A 20192-nucleotide genomic window follows, 5' to 3' on the forward strand; every position below is an offset into this window, starting at 1 on the left:
CCTGCAGATGGGCAAACAGGCTCAAAGAGGTTGACTGACACAAAACCAGGCAACCAAGTGGGAGAGCCAATGTTCTGCCTACCTTCCAAAGTTTCTACTTTCCCTATTATGTCCATGCTCCCTAAATGCAACAATAAGCCTGCATCAAAATTATCACAAGATTCCAGTCTGTTTAGGATTGTTCTCCTACCATTTCGGCAAAAGTCAGGAAAGTCAGTGCTTCCAGGAGACTAAGTAAAAGCAATGGGAAAGCCAGTACTACAAACATTCCCAAAGTATCACAAAATACATAACAGAAGGTAGAACAGTAAATGATGTCATGTCAGAATAATTTAAGACTGATCTTGGTTTTAATTTTGCAGGGTCTTTTTATCTTCCTTTTACCCTTTATTTTTAAACTGAAGGTTCTAAGAACATTCAGTTGGAAGTCCTCCAAAAAGAAATAGTATACTTTCTTATACTGCCGATAAAGTGTAAGCCGATAAGTTTTCTAGGGGGCAAAGTGGCAGCGACAAAAGCTTTTATAAACTGGCATACTCTACACTAGCAATTCTACTTCCAAATATTCACCTTAAGGAAATATTAAGAACACATAAAAGATTTAACAACACAATGTTCTTTAAAGCAGTTTATTAGCGAAAAATTGGAAACAACCTGAAAACAGTAGTTTAATAAAATGTGGCACATAAGATGAAATACCATGCAGCCATTAAAAAAAGATATAGAAACATATTTGACATGGCAGGATAGTCATGGTATTGTCAAGTGAAAAAGTTACAAAACAGTATGTACAACTTGATCCCATTTAAAAAAATCTATAAAAGCACAGACGAATCTGGAAGTCTATGCACCTAAGTAACAGTAGCTGTCCCTGGATGGTGGAATTATAGGTGATTTTTATCTTTAAACTATATATTCTTTTTTTCCCTTTTTTACCAATGCATCTATGACTTGTGGTATTAAAAAAAGCATTAACAATTCTTAAAAAGTCTCCTTTGAAGTAGGGAGAGCGGAGTTAGCAACCTGAGCACCGGGGTGTACACGTTAGTCTGATATAACTTTAATGGTTTGTCAGGGCGCTTTGATGTCAAACTGTGACTGTGCTGAGTGGAAATGTGGGTGGTGGTAGTGCTTACCCTTCTTCAGACTAAGGGATCCATCCCTAGAAACCCTCCACAGCAATCAAGTACTGGCATTCCAAGCAATATTTCCCTTTCTTACACTAAGCATACCGTATACCTTCACACCCACTTGTAATACAGCCCAGCAAGGTTCCTCTACACTCGAGAGCAGTGTTGTTGGTATACAGAAGGCAGGGAGAATTTTCAAGCGATGTCAGATAGCACGTCTGAAGGTAAAAGGCACGATTTCTTTATTCTACTGAAGTGGGTCTCAAACTTGAGAGTGTAACAATCACCTAAATGGCTTGTAAAAACGGAATGCTGGGCCCTACCCCCAGAGTTTGATTCAGTAGAGCTTGGATAAGACTTAAGAATTGCATTTTTTCTTTCTTTGACAAATACTGAGTACATACTATATGCTAGGTCTCCTGCTAAGAGTTGGGATCAAAAGAATTAATAGTCTCAATCTCAGGGAGCCTACACTCTAGAGTGAACAGATATATACTAAACAAATAAATTATTAAAAGTAACTATATAATTACGATTAGTGCTAGAACACAGTAAAGAAGATGAGAATTCAGTTTTTGTCTTGAAATATTTTTTAAAATGTTACATGGAAGAACTAAGACTAGTTTTATAGCCCCTTGAAGACAACAAATAAGTACAAAAAAAAGAAGGTACTTGGAGATACGAATTAACATTTTTAACAAGTTCCTAGGTGATGCTGACATTGCCTGTCTTGGGGGTCCCACACTGAGAACCACTGCCCTGCTGAGCATACTTTCTCGTTAGGATAATGTGGGAGAAAGGGCAGTTGTGCTGTGGACAACCACCAGACAGACCCCCACTGGAGTCTCACCATGAGTTAAGAGCCACTTAATCATCTGGAGAAGGGGATGAGGCAAAGCTGGCTGTAGGTCAAATTGCAAAGTCTCCTATCTATTATCATGGCTTCTCACCCAGACTTGAAGTGCCACATACTAGGGCAACATATTTCAAACTTTCAGGTGTTCGGGAGCTAGGGAAGATATTTTTAAGGAATACTGTCAACAAAGCATGAAAGTAAGCCAGGCCTCTCTGGGTAAACAAAGATGCTGATTTTTGTCCTGTGGTCCTTCATCTTCTGCATGTCCTCCCAGCACCAGCTCCTCCATTCACACTCTGTTCCTTTGTTCTGGTGAGGATAACAGCAGACTATGAGGATGGACTCTAGCCCACTAGTGACCCTGGACCCAGGTTTCGTATTTCTTACATTACTCAGAGTGAGGCTCATTCCCATTTGTGGGACCCAGTCTCCTACAATATGAATTTTTCTGATTAGCACCATAAAAAACAATTTAATGCAACGATCTTTTAGGTTAATTACCTTCAGGACAAATACAGAAACAATCCAATCACTTTTTTTCTGTTTGTAAAAGGAGCCTACAATTATTTCCAAGTTTACTATTTCATTCATAAATGCATCCTTCACATTACTATCCCTTTAGATTAAGCTCAGGGGCACAGAGATTATTTAAATAATTCTGAATTGCACCATGAATTAAGAGGCTTCCCAAGCTCTTCTTCCATGCCTAAGAACCTATGGGCCTTTACCTGAGTAAAAATTAAACCTGTGACTTTATAAAATAAGCCCGAACCGAAATAAAACAAACCAAAAACCCCCCAACCAACCAATCAAACAAAACCCCACTAAAATAAAAAACAATAAACATAAGAATGAGCCCACATATTGTGGCAAATTTGTGGTGGACAAAGGCACAAAATAACCTTTGAACCCTCACATTACTGAAGGCTACTGTACGTTATTGGGTTACTATAATCAACATTCATTTGATAGAAAGCAGAAGGTTCTGATAAAAATGTACACTGACTATGGTGAGGTTAAACCTAGATCTGGGTCTGATTTAAAGAGGGTGGAGGATAGAATTGATAAGGAGTAGAACAGAGCATGGCAACAGAAGATGTCTGTCTGGTACACAGTCATAAACAAGGCCGACCGTCTGGATAGGTCAGGAAGCTACAGGGGCTAACAAGGGAAAACATATTCACAGCATGTTTCTACTGTGCCAAGCCTTTCCCTAAAAATTATCTAACATACAAGATAGTTAGAAATCTATAGTTACAGATTTTATAGTTACTTTATAACTGCTTTAAAAACTATTTTTTGCTATAAAATCCTCACAATAACCTTAAGGTGGCATAATTATTATCCCCATTTTGCTAACAAGGAAATGGCAGTTTATATGACATCTGAGTCGAAGCTCAAAGAGCACAGTATGTGAGGAAGACTGGATTTGAATCCAGGACAATTTCACTCCAGTACCCATACTCTTTCCCTTTTACTACTCTACTTGTCATAAACCTAATTTATAGCTGCTATTAAAGTTGACCTGATTTTTTTATATGATCTTTTAAAGCCTAAATCTTGATTTATATAACATAATAGATGGTACTCTAGGCTGGCCACAGAGCTTCCTTTCTAGGGGAAAAAGCTTCACTCAAGTGGTTCTAAGCTAACTAACCAGCTTGAGCAGCTTTGGGGGTTAACAGTATGGCAATTCACAGTGTGAATCAAAGCATCTTGTATAACTATAAAACTGCAGAGGAATTTGTCTCACAGCACAGAAATGTAACAACTACTGTTAAAATTTGAACTGTAAATTAAATTATCAACATGTTTACCAAGCTCTTATTAGGAACTCTTAAACACCATTTTAAAATATCCTTTTGTGCTAAGTGTTCATTTTTTAAAGTACCAGAAAAATATCATTTTGACACATTAACACTTCCTGAAGAAATTAACTTCACCTTTACACTTCTTGCATAAGCCAGACTGAACTACTTTCAGCTTTAAGAATGTGCTACATTCTCTTAGCTCCAGGCCTGTCACAACTTCTTCCTCTGCCTAGAACACTTCCTCTCCAAACCATCTCCCACTCCCCAAATCTGAATTAGGTGACTCCCAAAGCTCTGAAACACACTAACCCTATATTTCTTCTATCATCATGACACCGACTCTGTTATATGACCATTGCTTACTTATTTTTCTGTATCCTCCACCAGTCTTCTAAGATCTGTAGGGGGAAGAACTGTGTGCAGCTTGTTCAGGGTCGTATTCCCAATTGATCAGCATAGTGCCTGGCCCCCAACAAATGTTTGACTAAAGAATGAATGAATGAAAATGAGAGCAGAAGTCCTGACATGGAAATAATCTGCTGATTCATAGCAGTGGTCCAAATAGCAATTTTCTGATTCCAAGTATATCACTAATCATTTCATTAGTGTGTGTTTCATAACTAGAGAGCCTGATCAAGATAACCTAAGTTCATTAGTAAATTTTCAAAATTTTATTTGTAGGCTCAAAGTAACCAAAAGTGTATTGTTTGCATACAATTTACTCTACAATGAACACAGTTGTGCTAATCCATTTTTATAAGGATTTGTTGTTCAATAAGAACAAATTCTCTTTACTGCAGTATCTTCTTAACAGATCCAATTCTGATTATGGATTAAACAGTACCAATTGAACAATCTTAAAAACATTATTTAGTGAATTGAATTTGTCCCAGATGTTTTAGAACCTTAAACGCAAATGTACTAGAGAAATACGGTAATACTTCTCAAGGACTAGTTACTCTTAAGAAATCATTCAGTAGTGTTTAATAAAACAAAAAACCCTCAAAATAACTCACTGAACTAGAATATTGTAATCATTCCATGTCTGCTGGAAAACAAGGTAAACATGGTACAACTGCATTTCTGTTTATGAAAACATTCAGAAACATTATATTTTTTACAAAAGAGGTTTACATCCTAGAGCTCTTTTTAAACCAACAGTTAAAAACAAATTTTAACTTTATTCTTTGGCTATTAATTATACCTAATAAATGAGTCACGTATCAATTCACAATAAATTTATTTTAAGTAAAAGAAAAAGCTTGCCATTAATGAAAAATTCAGTAGAAAACAGTTCTGCTTTAAGTTGGGGCTCAAAAGTAGAAGCTACTTATTAGTGAAACCTCAGTAGAAAGAGAGTTTTGTAAGAAAACATTCTTGGCATGAAAGCTTTAACATAAATTCTGTAATGAAATATTTACCATGCAATTTTATTGGCAGAAAGGCCAGTTTCTGATGGCTAGTATTTTCTTTTCAGTCTCTTAAGACATTAACATGGAAGATACTTAAACCTGCTTTATTAAGAGTTAATTGTATATAAATACGGTGTATCTTTTCATAGTCCACCTATTTAATTGAGCAGTTCTAAGTAGGTAATTGGCACCCTGCCCTTCTGGTTTCCCCTTTCCCCCATTAGCCAGTCTGAATCCATTCCAACGACACTGAAAACAGTGATTACCTACAAAATAAAACATTTCCAGTTATTAACTATGTTAAGAAATAAACACACAGACAACTAATCAGACTTAATGTGTTTAAAGTATAAATTATTCACTATCAAAGAATTTAAACATTATTATCAATTTGGTGAAAGATAAAGGATTTTATTAGAGATAGTTTCAGAAATCTAGTTATTTAGCAGTTAAAAGCTTTAAATATTTCTGTGATGTTCTATTTTGTTAAAAAATAGTAGTTAAAAAATTATAAAATGTTAATATAACCAGCCTCAATCTAAGAAAACATTCATAATAAACTATTTCCAAATAAGTAATGAGGAATTTGCATTTTGTTATACTGGAAGGTAAGTCAATCTATGATATAGTTTTCTTTTTATACCCACATTACTCACCTCATCTGCCAGAAGTGATAATTCAGTACTGTTTGCAGCATCATAATCATATAGAACCCTGGCCTTCCTGCTGCCACTGCACTCCTTAAGGTCAGTGAGGTTGGAAGGAGAGGTGATTACTAGGCCACTTGTTGAAGTCAAGGCAGAAGAACCAATCACGTTTGATGAAGCAGATGGTATAGGTGCCACAGAAGTCTGGTTGTTGTTACAATGATAAATGGATGGAAAACTGTTGAAAAGAAAATGGCCTATTATCTACTTGCAAGTGACCAAAGTTCCTGTATACCACCACTTGGGGGCAGTGTTTACCTTCTACCAACCTTCACTTTGGCTAAAGATTTGAGGATGCTAATATTTTAATGACAAAGTGCACTATCCAGCTCACCCCTCTAGGGTCAATTACACTAGAGAAAATGCAGGTTGTTTTTAAATATAAAATCCTTGAAAGTTTGTTTCAAAGCCATCTTTACAAGTATAAACTTTAAAAAGTTTTTAAAAAACACAATGGTTTTCTTTTTCCAGAAAAATGAGTTTATGATATTTCCAACAACCTTCTATAAGTATGTTCTATTAATCTTTTCCTCCCTTTATGAATTGTTAAATGAAAATACCAATGAAAAACTTACTTAAATGTTAGATACTACTACAAGAGCGAAGTTTTCTCAAGTTAGTTCTTTGAGAAATATTTGAATAATTGAACTCTTTTTCATAAAATTGATCCAATCATATTTTCCTGTTCATTCAAGTATTTATTGAGTATCTACATGTCCAACATCACTACCACAAGCTGAGATATAAACATGAAACAATACCATTCCTTTATGGACATGTAGACAAGTGAGGGGATGGACATTCAAATAATATGTTATGACTGATAATTAACATAATGAAGACTCAATGGAAGAATAGGGCAGATGTCACAAGTTCATTTTGTCTTCTATTTTTTAGGGGAAAAATAAAAGTTTTATTAGGAATTAGTGAAATCCCTGTGATCAATGTGCTTATAAATAGTTTTAAGATAATTTTCAATTTATTGTAAGCCTACTGTTTCTCTAATAATACTCAATGGAAAACAGCATAAGATGGCTGGCCTATAATCATTCTAATACAACCACTTCTAAGGTTGAAAAAAATCCTATGAAAATTCATATTTAAGTTTAAATAAATCCATTAGTTAAAATATAAAATGCTTCATCTGGTAGGGTAGGTGAAATTAATCCCTTCATAAAATAGTTTTCATGACTCCTGTGCCATCTGGAAATGAGTCAGCCAGCAGCAAAATTCCCTTTATCCTTAACCTCTTCTCTAACCCTTCCATTCACCTCCTGATGCTTGTGTTTAATCTCCCACACTCCCTTTATCATTGAGTCTAGAGGTGGATGTTGAAGGAGTTGCACGTTCCTCATTACCATTCCTATACTCCTCTCCCTAACCAATCCTACCTAATCTTTTAATCTCATGTTATTCAACTATATACTACCTACCATCTCTTGTTGCAATCATCTACAGGTGTCTCATTCTTTTCCCTTTATTTCTGGATTTTAGCTCCTGGCTCACTAACAGTGTATCTTAATTCTCGGTGGTTCTAATATCCATGTAGGCAATTATTTGAACTTTGGCCTGTCAGATCCGTGAGCTCTTCTCTTCCAGTGATTCTGTGGCTGACCCTAGTTCAGCCACCCACTCCCAATGCCTCATGTAGACCTTATCAATTCCAAAAACTATAACCTTTACAATAATCATAATTTCCAACATCCCATTCTCTGACCATCATCTTGTTTCCCCTCACACTCTCATTTCAACAAGCCTATCCTGGATCTACAGTCCTCCACAGACCTACCGTCTATCATCCTACCAACACGCTCTTCATGTCCAAGGTAAATTATTATAATCACCTCCTTGCGTACGACTTCATATCCTATGCCCTTCGCTTCATACTACTCGTTTGGTAAAAAATCTCTCTATCTACTCAGTATCCATGTATGTACTATGACAGTAAAAAACTACAAAACCATGTTGTCTGGTCACACTCAATGAATGAGTAGGAACCTAAAGCGGGTCCACAATGCTGCCTGGCAACTACACTACATTTCTCTAGTCTACCCACTTTTAACATTCTGCTGATGACTATTTCATACCCCTTCATCCATCCTCAAAATTCCAGCAATTCTCCCCTAATCTTTATAATCAGCTGATAAGTTGCTTCCTTTTTTAACTGAGAGGAGAAAAAACCAATCAGGAAACATCCATGCTTTGGTCATCTCTCCTACTACAGATGAGCTATCTATGCTCTTAAGATTAATTTTTTTAAGGTTAAGTTTTCCACCTGTGTACAAAATCTCCTCTCAAGGATATCACACTACCCTTTCTTTCTAATATTATATTTTCTCCATTTACTGTATCATTCTTATCAGATTACAATCACGCTCTTATTTCTCCTATCTTAAAAAAACCCACAAAAATGTGCTAGACTCCACTTTTTCCTCTGGCTAGTGCTTCATTTCTGTTTCTCTTTACACTAGAACTCCTTGAAAGACTTATCTAAACTTACTGTCACAGTTCCTCTCCTTCCATTCCCTTCCATTAACAAACAAGCTTTTGCTCCTACTGTTCCACTAAAACTACTCGTCAAGGTCAGCAATGTTCAAAATCCAATGGTCCACTAACAGTTCTCTTTCACTTGACCTATCTAGTGGTCACAGTGGACCACTCCCCTCACTTTTTACAGCTTATTCCAAGGCCACACTTGGTTTACATCTTACCTCAGTGCTCATTCCTTACCATCCTCCTTAGCTGGTTCCTCAACTCTTTGCTGGAGTACTTCAGGGCTCAGCCCTTGGTTCTCTGTTTTTCTCTACCTGTACTTAACTCCCTTGGTAATTTCATCTAGTCTCACAGATTTGAATATCCTTGATATTGCTGACAACTCTCTAATTTATACCTCTAATTCACCCCCACCCCCCAATTTCCAGACTTGTATATCCTAAAATTGGATATCTCCACTCAGATGTTTCATATCTCAAACTTAACATGTCTAAAACTGGGCTCCTGATATACCTCACATGCCTTCCCCACCCCAACCTGCTCCTCGTGGGGCATTCCCCATTTTAATTAACCAAAACTCCATTCTTTCAGTTGCTCAGGCCAAACACTCGCAGTAATTCTTGACACCTCTAAGCCTCATATACAGAAAGTTTGTCAGCAAACCCTGCTGGCTTTACCTTTAAAACACACCCAGGGTTTGAGCACTTCTACCACATCTATCACAATCACCCCGATCCAAGCCACCGTCATCTCCTGACTGGATTATTGAACAAGTTATTGCAACAGGCTCCGAACAGGTCTGTCAGCTTATACTCATGACCTCTAACATCTATCCTCAACAGAGCAGCAAGAATGATCTTGTTAAAGGTTAAAATCAAATCATGTCACTCCTCAGCTCAAAATCCTCCAGACTTCCTCATCTCTGAGTACAGCCCAAAGTCCAAAGAGTGGCTTCCAAAGCCCCACATATCTTAGCTCGCTGTTTCCTTGATTAATCTCCAGCTAAGCTCTCCTTGTTGTTGCCTGAACATACAGCTATGTTCCTGCTTTAGAGTTTTTGTACTTCCTCTCTGGAGCATCTCTAAGATGCCTGCGTGCTTTGTTTCCTCACATCTTTCCAATCTGTCTTCCCTGACTACTGTAAACCTCTACTCTAACCAAGGTACTTCCCTGCTGTATTTTTCTCCATAGCATTTATCACCTTCTAATAGACTATGTAATTCATAGACATTGATTTTCTACTCCCTTCTACCCCTAAATAGAATGCAGGATCCATGAAGGCAGGGATATGGTCTATTTTGTTTACATTGTATCCTTGATGCCTAGAATAGGGCATTTGTAAAAATTAAAAGCAAATGTTTCTCTGATGGGTAAAAGGGTTCTAATGATAAAAAGAAATAATTTCTAATTCAAGTTTCACTCTAAAGTTAAGAACACATTTCCTAGCATCCCTTCCTCAGTGAACTCGGCAGTGATTAAATATATACATTTCTGAAGAGAAAAAAAAAGATAAGCTCTCTCTCCCTACATATGTGTGTGTACACACACACGATTTTTAAAGTCTTTAACCATGGACTTTACTTTCAAATTTACTAGTATAATTAGCTTTTGTTTAGCCACTGAGGTCTACCTATGTCAACTTTGGGAAATTAATGGTAAAAAGAAAAACAACAAAACACCAAACCAAACAAAAAAACCCTGAAAGGCCATCTTCACCTTCTAAGAACTTTTCCTGATAACTTTAAAAAACTCTAGACTTCCTGCCACTGTAGCTCAATATGTTAAACTTTCCAATTATTTAAAAATAAAACACATTTACTAATCTTATAACTAGCTCTTCTGTTTCCTTATCTGTATGTGGCTAATAACAGTACCTACCTCAGCACATCAATGACTAGATTTTGTGTGAATGGCTGAGTTCCAAGCATTTGTAAGGCCTTAAGCAGAATGCAAGAATGAATGGTTTCAACAGCAACCCCTCTGCTGCACTGTGAGAGTATCAGGACAAAGTGAACAGGAAGTACTAAGGCTTCTTGGGCTTAAAATACTTGTAATGATGTGGGGATAGAGTAGTGTTCTGATTTCAGATATTAATACCAGTAACAAAACTTCAAATATACAGAAATGTAAATACTTCTGTAAATCCTATTAGAATAACCAGTGGTATTAGACTACAACTCATTTTCAAGATCCAAAATTGGTTTTGTGGATGTGCCTAATTTTGTTCTAAGTCTAGTTTTGAAGGATTAATATGCAGAAAGGAAGACCAAAGTGATGGGGTTTTTTTTTTCTCCTTATTCCTTGAAATAACTTCTCTTGATATTCCTCCTTCAAATATTATATATCACTCCCCTGCTTTAATGGTTCCTCACTATGTAAATTCCAAACTCCTTATCATTACTTATTTTAAAGGGCATTCATGACATGACCCGGCTTCATTATTCTAGCCACATCTACTATCCCATTTGAAATTTGAACACTATGATCCAACCCGAATGAACTATTGTCAGTTTCCTGAACTTGCCACACTCTTTTGCCTCTGGCCCTTTCATATACATATTCCTCCTCTGCCTGGAATATTTGTCCCTGCCTCTTTCTTCATCTAGATTATGCCTACTAAAATAATTTCATCTGTGAATCTTTGCTAGACTCACCTGAGTCACAGTTAGATGTCCCTTACAGTAATCTGAACTTCTCTTTCCACTTATCACATGGCCTGTCCACCTATGGCTTGTACTTCTACCTAGACTTTAAGTGTTCATTGTGAGAGCAGAGACCATGTTTGTCCTGTACATCTTTTATTTTCAGTGTCACCTTACAATGTTAGCTCCATAAAGGTAAGCAATTTTGCCTGTTCTGCTTGCTGATATAATCCCAGAGTATAGAACAGTGCTTGGATACGAGAGGTGTTCAATAAATATTTGAGAACAAATGATTGAGCTGTGTTGCTTTACATATGTGCTGTAAAGTATATTACCACACTCAAAATAATAACATCAATGGGCTTGAGGTCTTACAGAATATTCTAAAATCTTTTTAACAGTGAACAAGTAATGAATAAGTACAAATTAGTTTACCTCTAAGGGCAACTAAGTGTCAATATAACTATATCTTCCTCAACCACCTGCAAAGGTATTCAAGAGAAAAGTGAACTTCAAACGCTTTTAAGCTTTCTTTACAAAGCACTAAAAAGGTATTCACTTAAATTATCTTCCCATCCCTGTTAACATTTTTCTGTGCCAGAAGAGCTCAAAATGTCTTTGTTACCTCAGAAGTGTGATAATCACTTTCCTTAAAAAAAAAAAAAAAAATCTGATTCTAAGCAATCTAATAAAAGCCTTTAATTCTTCTATTTTTCACCTCTATTACTAGTTCATATGAAAAAATCTGAATTTCTTCTCTTATCAGGAGTTTCATGTATGAAAAGGAAATTGCCACCTTCCCAGTTGCTTTTGGAGGTCTAACATGTACTGGTAACACTGTGCGTAGTAAGTCATCTGGGCTTCTACAAAGTCATTCAGACAGCGGAGATGATGGGCCTGTAAAGGAAAGTTACAGTCACTTCTTAGCTCTATAATCTACTTAAAGTGGCACACGCTAAGGGAAGACAGAGCACGACACTGTACTCGGGGTAAATCATCAGTATCTATCATTTTACTACAATTTACAACAAACTGTTTAGCCAAAAAACCCCAAAAAACAAAAAACATCAAATGGACTTGACGATGGTGGGAGAACTACCTCATCAGGTGATGAGGTGTAAACAAAAATTTAAAATATTTCTTCATGTACCTTGAAAAGTGCTACAATTTAAATATCTTGATAAATGACTGAAAAGGAAGTTCAGTTTTTCCTCCAAGAATTTCCCTAAGACTATCAAAGTCTTTTGTTCCAAATGAATTTCCAATGAATGAACACTCACGTGTGTACTGCTGATTCCCTCTAGCAGAAGTCTGGTAATCTCTGCTTGACGATCAAATTCACTTTGAGTTATTCTTAATTCCTGTTCAGACTTAAATTGGAACACTGTTTTAGAATCTCATTAGAGGACTTAGTCCATTTTATGTACATTCATTTAGACAGTTAAAAAATCCCCCAAACAGAAGCAGCCACATAGCACAGGGAGATCAGCTCAGTGCTTTGTGACCACCTTAAGGGGTGGGATAGGGAGGGTGGGAGGGAGACGCAAGAGGGAGGAGATATGGGGATATATGTATATGTATAGCTGATTCACTTTGTTATAAAGCAGAAATTAACACACCACTGTAAAGCAATTATACTCCAATAAAGATGTTAAAAAAAAAAAATCCCCCAAACAAACCCCAAATGATAATCTGGCAATTCCCTGATTCTGCTTTGTATCTAAACTGGTCCCTGGTTTCTAGAACTTAGTTTTTCTATGTTACTTAATCTAGACAGAACTGACTCCTTACTGGTACTTAAAAGAATCTATTAATGCCAAAGCTTAATGACATAAACATAAAAGCCTAGGAAAACTACTATGGGGCAGTCAATCTATTTTCATACATTTTCTAGTATCAATTTTGCTAATTTTTAACATTTTATGAAACCTTAAGATTACCAGTTTACGTGTATAAATTATTTCAAAAAATTCTCAATTATTACTGTAGCTACTTTACTTTGAAGTTATATAGGCTTCAATCTCAAATGAAACAACTTCAGAGTGAAGCTAGGACTTTAACCTCATGGGTTAAGTTATCAAGCATATACTTGTTTCTAGGGATATAGTTCTTAGGTTCCCTCAAAGGATTCTTTATCCTACATAAATGTGTTTTTTAGTTTTCTTTCCAAACTTTGCATAGAATATGTCTTAAGCGGAAATATTATCTATAAGATATGCTAGGGTTTTTCTGCAAGTTATGGGTGACCTTTAATCAATGGTGTGCTGGTAAACTGGTTCTCCAGGGGAAAAAAAAGCTCTAATGTGCTGAGTTTCAATGGTATAAATACTCCTACCACAGCTGACTTCAAGCTACCAAGGTGAAGTCACTGACCTCAGAGCTAGAAAGAGATGTGCATAATAGCACACCATTACTAGCTTCAACTATCTGATATAGGTTTAGTGCTGGGACAAAACAGTTTACCAAAAAAAAAAAAAAAAATCTAAAAATAGTTAAGTAGTGGCAAAAAAACATCCTCACAAACCTTTAGTCAGAGTTGCTTGGTAGTGAGGAGGAAAAAAATAAAATCTCACAGGTCACTCAAAATAGTTAGCTTATCCCCCACTGGGAATTAGTATTGGTGATAATATCACTATAATGATATTTCCCACTACCTCTCCAGGATAAATTGCTCCCCCGCCATCCAAATAATTACAGTATTTCCAAGACTGTAGTAAGTATATAAACAAGGTGTGAACTTTTTCCTTTCACACCCCATCTCCCTCTCCTTCACCCTTTGGTGGCAATAGCTAACCCAGTGAAATAGTCAACAATGAGGTAGCAGCAAAAGAGATAATCAGTTGCTATAATCATTCTCATACCATTGGCAAAAGATATGGCAGAGAGGACTAAGACTTGACCACTAGACTGGATTTATGGAAATAAGCTTGAATTATTCAACAAGTCAAGAGTTAAAATTAAATTTACTTGATCAAAATAAGAATACATGGTGTTTTGATAACAGGGCTGAAGTAATAAGCTTCATCTGGAAGCTAGTATGTAGTAGAAAAAAGTCACAGGAGAATAAAAGAATCAATGTTCTTCCTAAAAAAGTATTAAGGAAAACCAATCACTTCAGTGTTACATTTGCACTATTTACCGTTCTGCTTGGTTGAAAGGTTTTGATTGATAGAAGTAACCACAGCAAACCAAAAATAAACGCACTTCAAAAACAAATGAGGCTAATTCCATATAGGTTTGATTGTGAAAGTACAATTTGATTTAATAGCCTTTAGTAGAAATGGCAGGAAAGTCTACTAAATGGCAATATTTCTGTACAAGGTGTAAGTAAGTAAGCTAGGTAGCAGATTAAAAGTGACTAGGAAGCTTGAGACTGAAATGGAAATAATGTTTTAAAGCTAAAAACACTGAATAGCAACTAAGCCTGTGCACCACAACTACTGAGCCTGAGCCTAGAGCTCGTGAGCCACAACTACTGAGCCCTCGTGCCACAACTACTGAAGCCCGCACGTCTAGAGCCCGTGCTCTGCAACGAGAAGCCTGTGCAACGCAACGAAGAGTAGCCCCAGCTCGCTGCAACTAGAGAAAGCCCGTGTGCAGCAACGAAGACACAACACAGCCAAAAATAAAATAAATAAAATAAAATAAATAAATTTGCTTCCATGTCCTGGCTATTGTAAATAGAGCTGCAATGAACATTGTGGTACATGACTCTTAGAATCATCAAAAAATCTACAAACAATAAATGCTGGAGAGGGTGTGGAGAAAAGGGAACCCTCCCCTCTTACACTGTTGGTGGGAATCTAAATTGATACAGCCACTAGGGAGAACAGTATGGAGGTTCCTTAAAAAACTAAAAATAGAACTACCATATGGCCCAGCAATCCGACTACTGGGCATATACCCTGAAAAAACCATAATTCAAAAAGAGCCATGTACGACAATGTTCACTGCAGCACTATTTACAATAGCCAGGACTTGGAATCAACCTAAATGTCCATCAACAGATGAATGGATAAAGATGTGGCACATATATACAATGGAATATTACTCAGCCATAAAAAGAAATGAAATTGAGTTATTTGTAGTGAGGTGGATGGACCTAGAGACTGTCATACAGAGTGAAGTAAGTCAGAAAGAGAAAAACAAATACCGTATGCTAACACATATATATGGAATCTAAAAAAAAAAAAAAAAAGGTTCTGAAGAACCTAGGGTCAGGACAGGAATAAAGATGCAGACGTAGAGAATGGACTTGAGGACACGGGGAGGGGGAAGGGTAAGCTGGGACGAAGTGAGAGAATGGCACTGACATATATACACTACCAAATGTAAAATAGATAGCTAGTGGGAAGCAGCCGCACAGCACAGGGAGATCAGCTCGGTGCTTTGTGACCACCTAGTGGGGTGGGATAGGGAGGGTGGGAGGGAGATGCAAGATGGAGGAGATATGGGGATATATGTATATGTATAGCTGATTCACTTTGTTATAAAGCAGAAACTAACACACCATTGTAAAGCAATTATACTCCAATAAAGACGTTAAAAAAATAAATTTATAAAACAAATAAAAACACTGAATAAAAAATATAAAATGATCTCATTAAGGACAAAGGATCAGTCTTCTATGTTTGAGCAAAATTTAATTATTTAACTGTGAAGAAAGCACCATAATACAAAGCCTAGGAAGTCATTCTTTTGTACAATCTAGACTTTATATTTAGAAAAGGTAAATGACAGGAAGGAAACAAATCTTGTTTCTTGAACAAGTTTCAGTGTGTTTGGGATGGCCGCAAACAGTCTAATGTCCCAAACCACCTCTACTTCTGACACATGTAATTGATTGTAATAATTAACCTGAGAGGCTGAGGTAACTGAAATTAGGTTCAGCATAATTAATTTGCTTAGGAAGAAAATAATCCATTTTAGAAAGAAAGATAAAAAGGGTTTAAAGAAAGACAATTAATTTAAAGAGTTTTTATTCTGTCCTCCAGAAGATCTCATTCCCCAACTTAATTTTACAATTAAGACATAGAGTTCTAGGCAAAAGATCTTCTACTGCTTAGAACTACTGTTACTGCGCTAACTGATCTAGATCACAGCTTGGGTTAGAGAAGCAAGAAGAGTTCTTTTAGGATGTAAGCTGGAAAAAGGGCAAGAATGTGTTGGTTTGTTTTATCAGGACTGGGCAACTTATTTTAAGCCAGAAATTTTGGTCAAGCTTCTGAGGCATTTGCTATGACAATCTTGGTCAGTGTTAACTACTTTTTCTAGGGGCTTAAATCTTAAAATATTCCAGGAATATGTAGTTTTTAAATTATACATTTTTAAATTATAAAAATGACAGAAGTGAGAATAGAGGAAAAATATATCCAGAAACCCATTTTGCTAATATTTTAAGCTTTTTTCACATATACAAACATAATAATGTTTCATGAGTTTCTTGCCATTATATCAACTATTTCCCAAATTTGTAGAGACTGCAGAATCAAATCAGAAATTTTTTGGTGTACCTGCATGCTAACCAAAGTGGAAGAGACCCTGGCTTTCTTGATCAACCTTTTTTCTCTTCTACGTTACTCTGCCCCCTTTTCACGCTAGACATTCAGGAAGAAATCAGAGGCCAGGGTGTAACCATAACTAAGTTGATGAATGGATTCCACAAAGGGGGTTGAGAGCGTAAGTCAAGAATTTCACATTAGATTTCCAAGTTATGCTCCACAACCTATGCATGAAACAAGACTGTATAGTCAGCAATCCTACAAAGTCAGAAAATAAGAAGCTGAAGTTTGTAAAACTACTTAATATTCAAGGGCCCAATTAACACCTGCCCTCAATCCCCAGCACTGTCCTCAACTCAAGGTCAGATTCTGAACATGAGAAGTAAATGAAAAATGCTTCTGAAGACCTCAAATAGCACTTAAAACAAATCTGCACTAAAGTCATAATTTTATTCCTTATTCCTTGTTTTAGTTATTCTCCCAGCCAAGAACAGATTAGAAATGGTAGCACAGGCAGAGAGACTGGCAGTAGCAGTAATATGGACAGCTTCTAAAAGTGACAGTCTGACATTGAGGGAGGAGACAACATACTTCAAAAACAACGGATCCAACTGTTGCACAGTACAATAACGGATATTCATAATAATGACTCTAACTGTAATGAAGTTAAATATATGCTATCCTGTATTTAATTTTTTACAAATATTTTCAACTAAAATGACAGAAATATTAGCTTTGGTGCTGTAGAGAACAAGCTTCAGTTACCTTGAAAATTCATTTGTGTGACATGATATATATTCACTTCTCTGAGGATATAGGACATTGTGTTAACTATATTTTATATAATTATCATATGAATAAACCAAGTCAAGTATTTAAAAACTGTCTTCTGACAAGGAGTTGTAAGGATTACCACTTAATATAACAGCTATCTAGTATTTATTAGAGTGTGTGCAAACCACATCTCTGCAGCATTGTTCTATTACTCTGTGGAACTACTACTAGCCAGACAGATCTGAGCTTTCAGTAATAATTTTCAGATTTTATAAGATACAGTAACAAAGACTGTGATTGGCCCCATAGTTGTTGCCCAATAAAGATTTACTGAATGAATGACAATTAAATTCTTGTTTCATAATTCTGTAGTTTAATGATTTACTTACTTTTGTCACTTCCTCTGCCCAAATCTAGCCAGCATTAAAAATTAGAGAAAAATATAGAGCATGAAAGTTGGAATTTAACATTTTCTACAACTTACTATAGAAAAATGTAAATATTTTAATTTACATGGCATACTCTCTTTTTCCAGAATCACATTAACAGATTAAACACAGTAATAATTAAATCAGTAGAGCTTAATATACTGTGAAAGTATGCCTTCATATGTATCAATACTATTGATGTTTGAACCTTATACTAATTCTATAACTTAATAACAGTTTTCCAAAACTGGGAATATTTAATGCCTCAGTTCTAGTATTCTCATCAGTAAAATGAGAGGTTTAGAGTATATGATTTCTAATTTCTCATTTAGGTCCAAAATTCTGCAATTTTAGTAAGTTATAATAAAGCAAGGATAAATGGACACTAAATGTTGATATAGCCATGGTGGGGGGCACAATGAACTTGAGATATAATGAACTTAAAATTACCAGAGTTAAATACATCTTACTATAAGTAGATGACCTAAGTAGTAAAACAAATGTCTAATAAATGAAACAAAGTCTTGCTGTTTAGGGTATTTTTACCTAAGATTAAAAAAATATATGATTTATATGCTAAATTACCAATGACTGAAACAGTCTTACAATTCTCATTTACCTACATACAGATAGGACAATGGAAATAAATGAATGCATTCTCTTGCTATCTAAGGAAAGCTCTAATTTAGCCAGGGCTTCAATAATTATAGTAGTTTAAAAAAACAAATCCATTTTACATATTCTGTACAATAATCTTTTCTATTACATGTTTTTTTCCCCTCCTTTTAGTTCAGTGCTAATGAAATAAAAGTAGTCAATTGATTTAACAAATAAAAACTGCCAATTATTTATTACTTATACGGCAGAGTCTATGCTACTTCTATGGCAGTAATACACCCAGGAGTATTATACCAAACACTGTATCTATAAAATCTTTATTGGCTAACATTTATGAATTTTGGGACTATGTTCAGATTTCTATCTTGTTAAAAAATTAAAAACACTTAACATCTCAAAAACTGCCTCAAATCAAGCTCAATAATATACAAAGGATATTACAGAATAATTCTCATTCCCAATTCAAAGCTATCACTATTCTGCAACTCTCCTAAGTGAATTAACACTGGACAGGTTTCAACATTACAGAAATACCTGAACTACTGGGGTTTGTCTTGGCCTGGAATTGCAGAAGAAATTAATTCTATGCTGAATTTGGGTGAAAATTAAGGAAAACACTGAAGGTACTGTGAAGCAAAGTAAATCTGTATATCTTATACATTTCTTTAAGTAAATTTTGTTAATTTTCTTTGCCAACAGTGAAAATATGAAGTGCCAGCTAAATTAACATCTTTTATTATGTATAAAAGGTACTATATATTTATGTGTAGTATAAATACATGTAAATATTTATGTATTTGTGTATAAATTCAGACTCTAAAATCTTAATTTGGCACAGCTGAATTTGGCAATTAGAACACAATTTCTTTTCTTCAAGTTCCAATATTTCTTCAGCTAGTATTCTCTGTATTTTCTGTTAGACTAATGAATGCATGGCTTCAACTACTTTAGACTTTACATGTAGATAATAGCAAGAGAAGGCACTTTATTCAAGATGTAGAAAACATGGTAGGCCAACAAACCTTCAGCCATTTTACATGCAGGAAGTTGAGCATGTAAGAGAAATTTACCATAATGTTATCTCCTTCAAGGCGTGCTGAGTTTAGTTGCTTAAGTGCATAGGTAAGAGACAAAGAACACATTATACCAATGAACACAGTAAAACAAGTTACTTCTGCACACTAAAGAACACACAAACAAGTATTAAGAACCGATAAAATGGTCTTCTACTTAAAAAAAAAATCCAACTATGGAATTTCATATAATGGTACCTGTTCAATTTTTTCAAAAGATTCAATTTTCAAAGATAAAAAACATGGTTGATGCTTGATTTTAAATTAGAATTATTTAGGGAAAATGCATCACTTAAAAAACTGCCACAATTTCCTAAATTTTTATTAAATTTTCACCTATGAAAGCCATTCTGCCTACCCACAATTTCCCTATTCAAAGATCATTTCTATTTTATTAATGTATGATGCCTTCAACCATGTTCTCTTTCAATCAGCCTCACAGGTCTTAGCATACCCTGAAGAAATATATGAAAGGCATGTCAATCCTTGTATTTTTAATAAACTTTAAATTCTAATATATGTACATTAAAGTTAAGGTTATATGATGGTGCTATAAATTCACTCAGTTTGCAGATTAAAGACATAGACTGCTGTGGAAATGCTTAAGTGGGCAGAGGGACATACTTGTTATGTTACTTGAAAATGTATTTTCCATCATGTTTGGATACCCAAAAGTAACAGACATCTAAACCTCTCAATATCAGAGAGCTTTGAAACCAGATGATTTTTTTCTTCCCATTAACAACA

At 35.5% G+C, this 20192-nt stretch overlaps 1 protein-coding gene across 1 annotated transcript in view; it reads right to left on the reverse strand.

Annotated features, from left to right (window-relative positions):
* Positions 1-4881: 4881 nt before the first annotated feature.
* Positions 4882-20192, reverse strand: part of SH3GLB1 (SH3 domain containing GRB2 like, endophilin B1) — a 34510-nt gene continuing 19199 nt past the window's right edge. Inside the window, exons 6-9 of the mRNA XM_061183936.1 lie at positions 12332-12421; positions 11848-11948; positions 5866-6094; positions 4882-5475 (exon numbers count right to left, since the gene is read on the reverse strand). Of these exons, the coding sequence (XP_061039919.1) occupies positions 5368-5475; positions 5866-6094; positions 11848-11948; positions 12332-12421 (528 nt within the window). The 3' untranslated portion in view covers positions 4882-5367. The remainder of the gene's footprint in view (positions 5476-5865; positions 6095-11847; positions 11949-12331; positions 12422-20192) is intronic.

The sequence above is a fragment of the Eubalaena glacialis genome, chromosome 3 (assembly GCF_028564815.1).
Source record: "Eubalaena glacialis isolate mEubGla1 chromosome 3, mEubGla1.1.hap2.+ XY, whole genome shotgun sequence".
NCBI classification, from domain to species: domain Eukaryota; kingdom Metazoa; phylum Chordata; class Mammalia; order Artiodactyla; family Balaenidae; genus Eubalaena; species Eubalaena glacialis.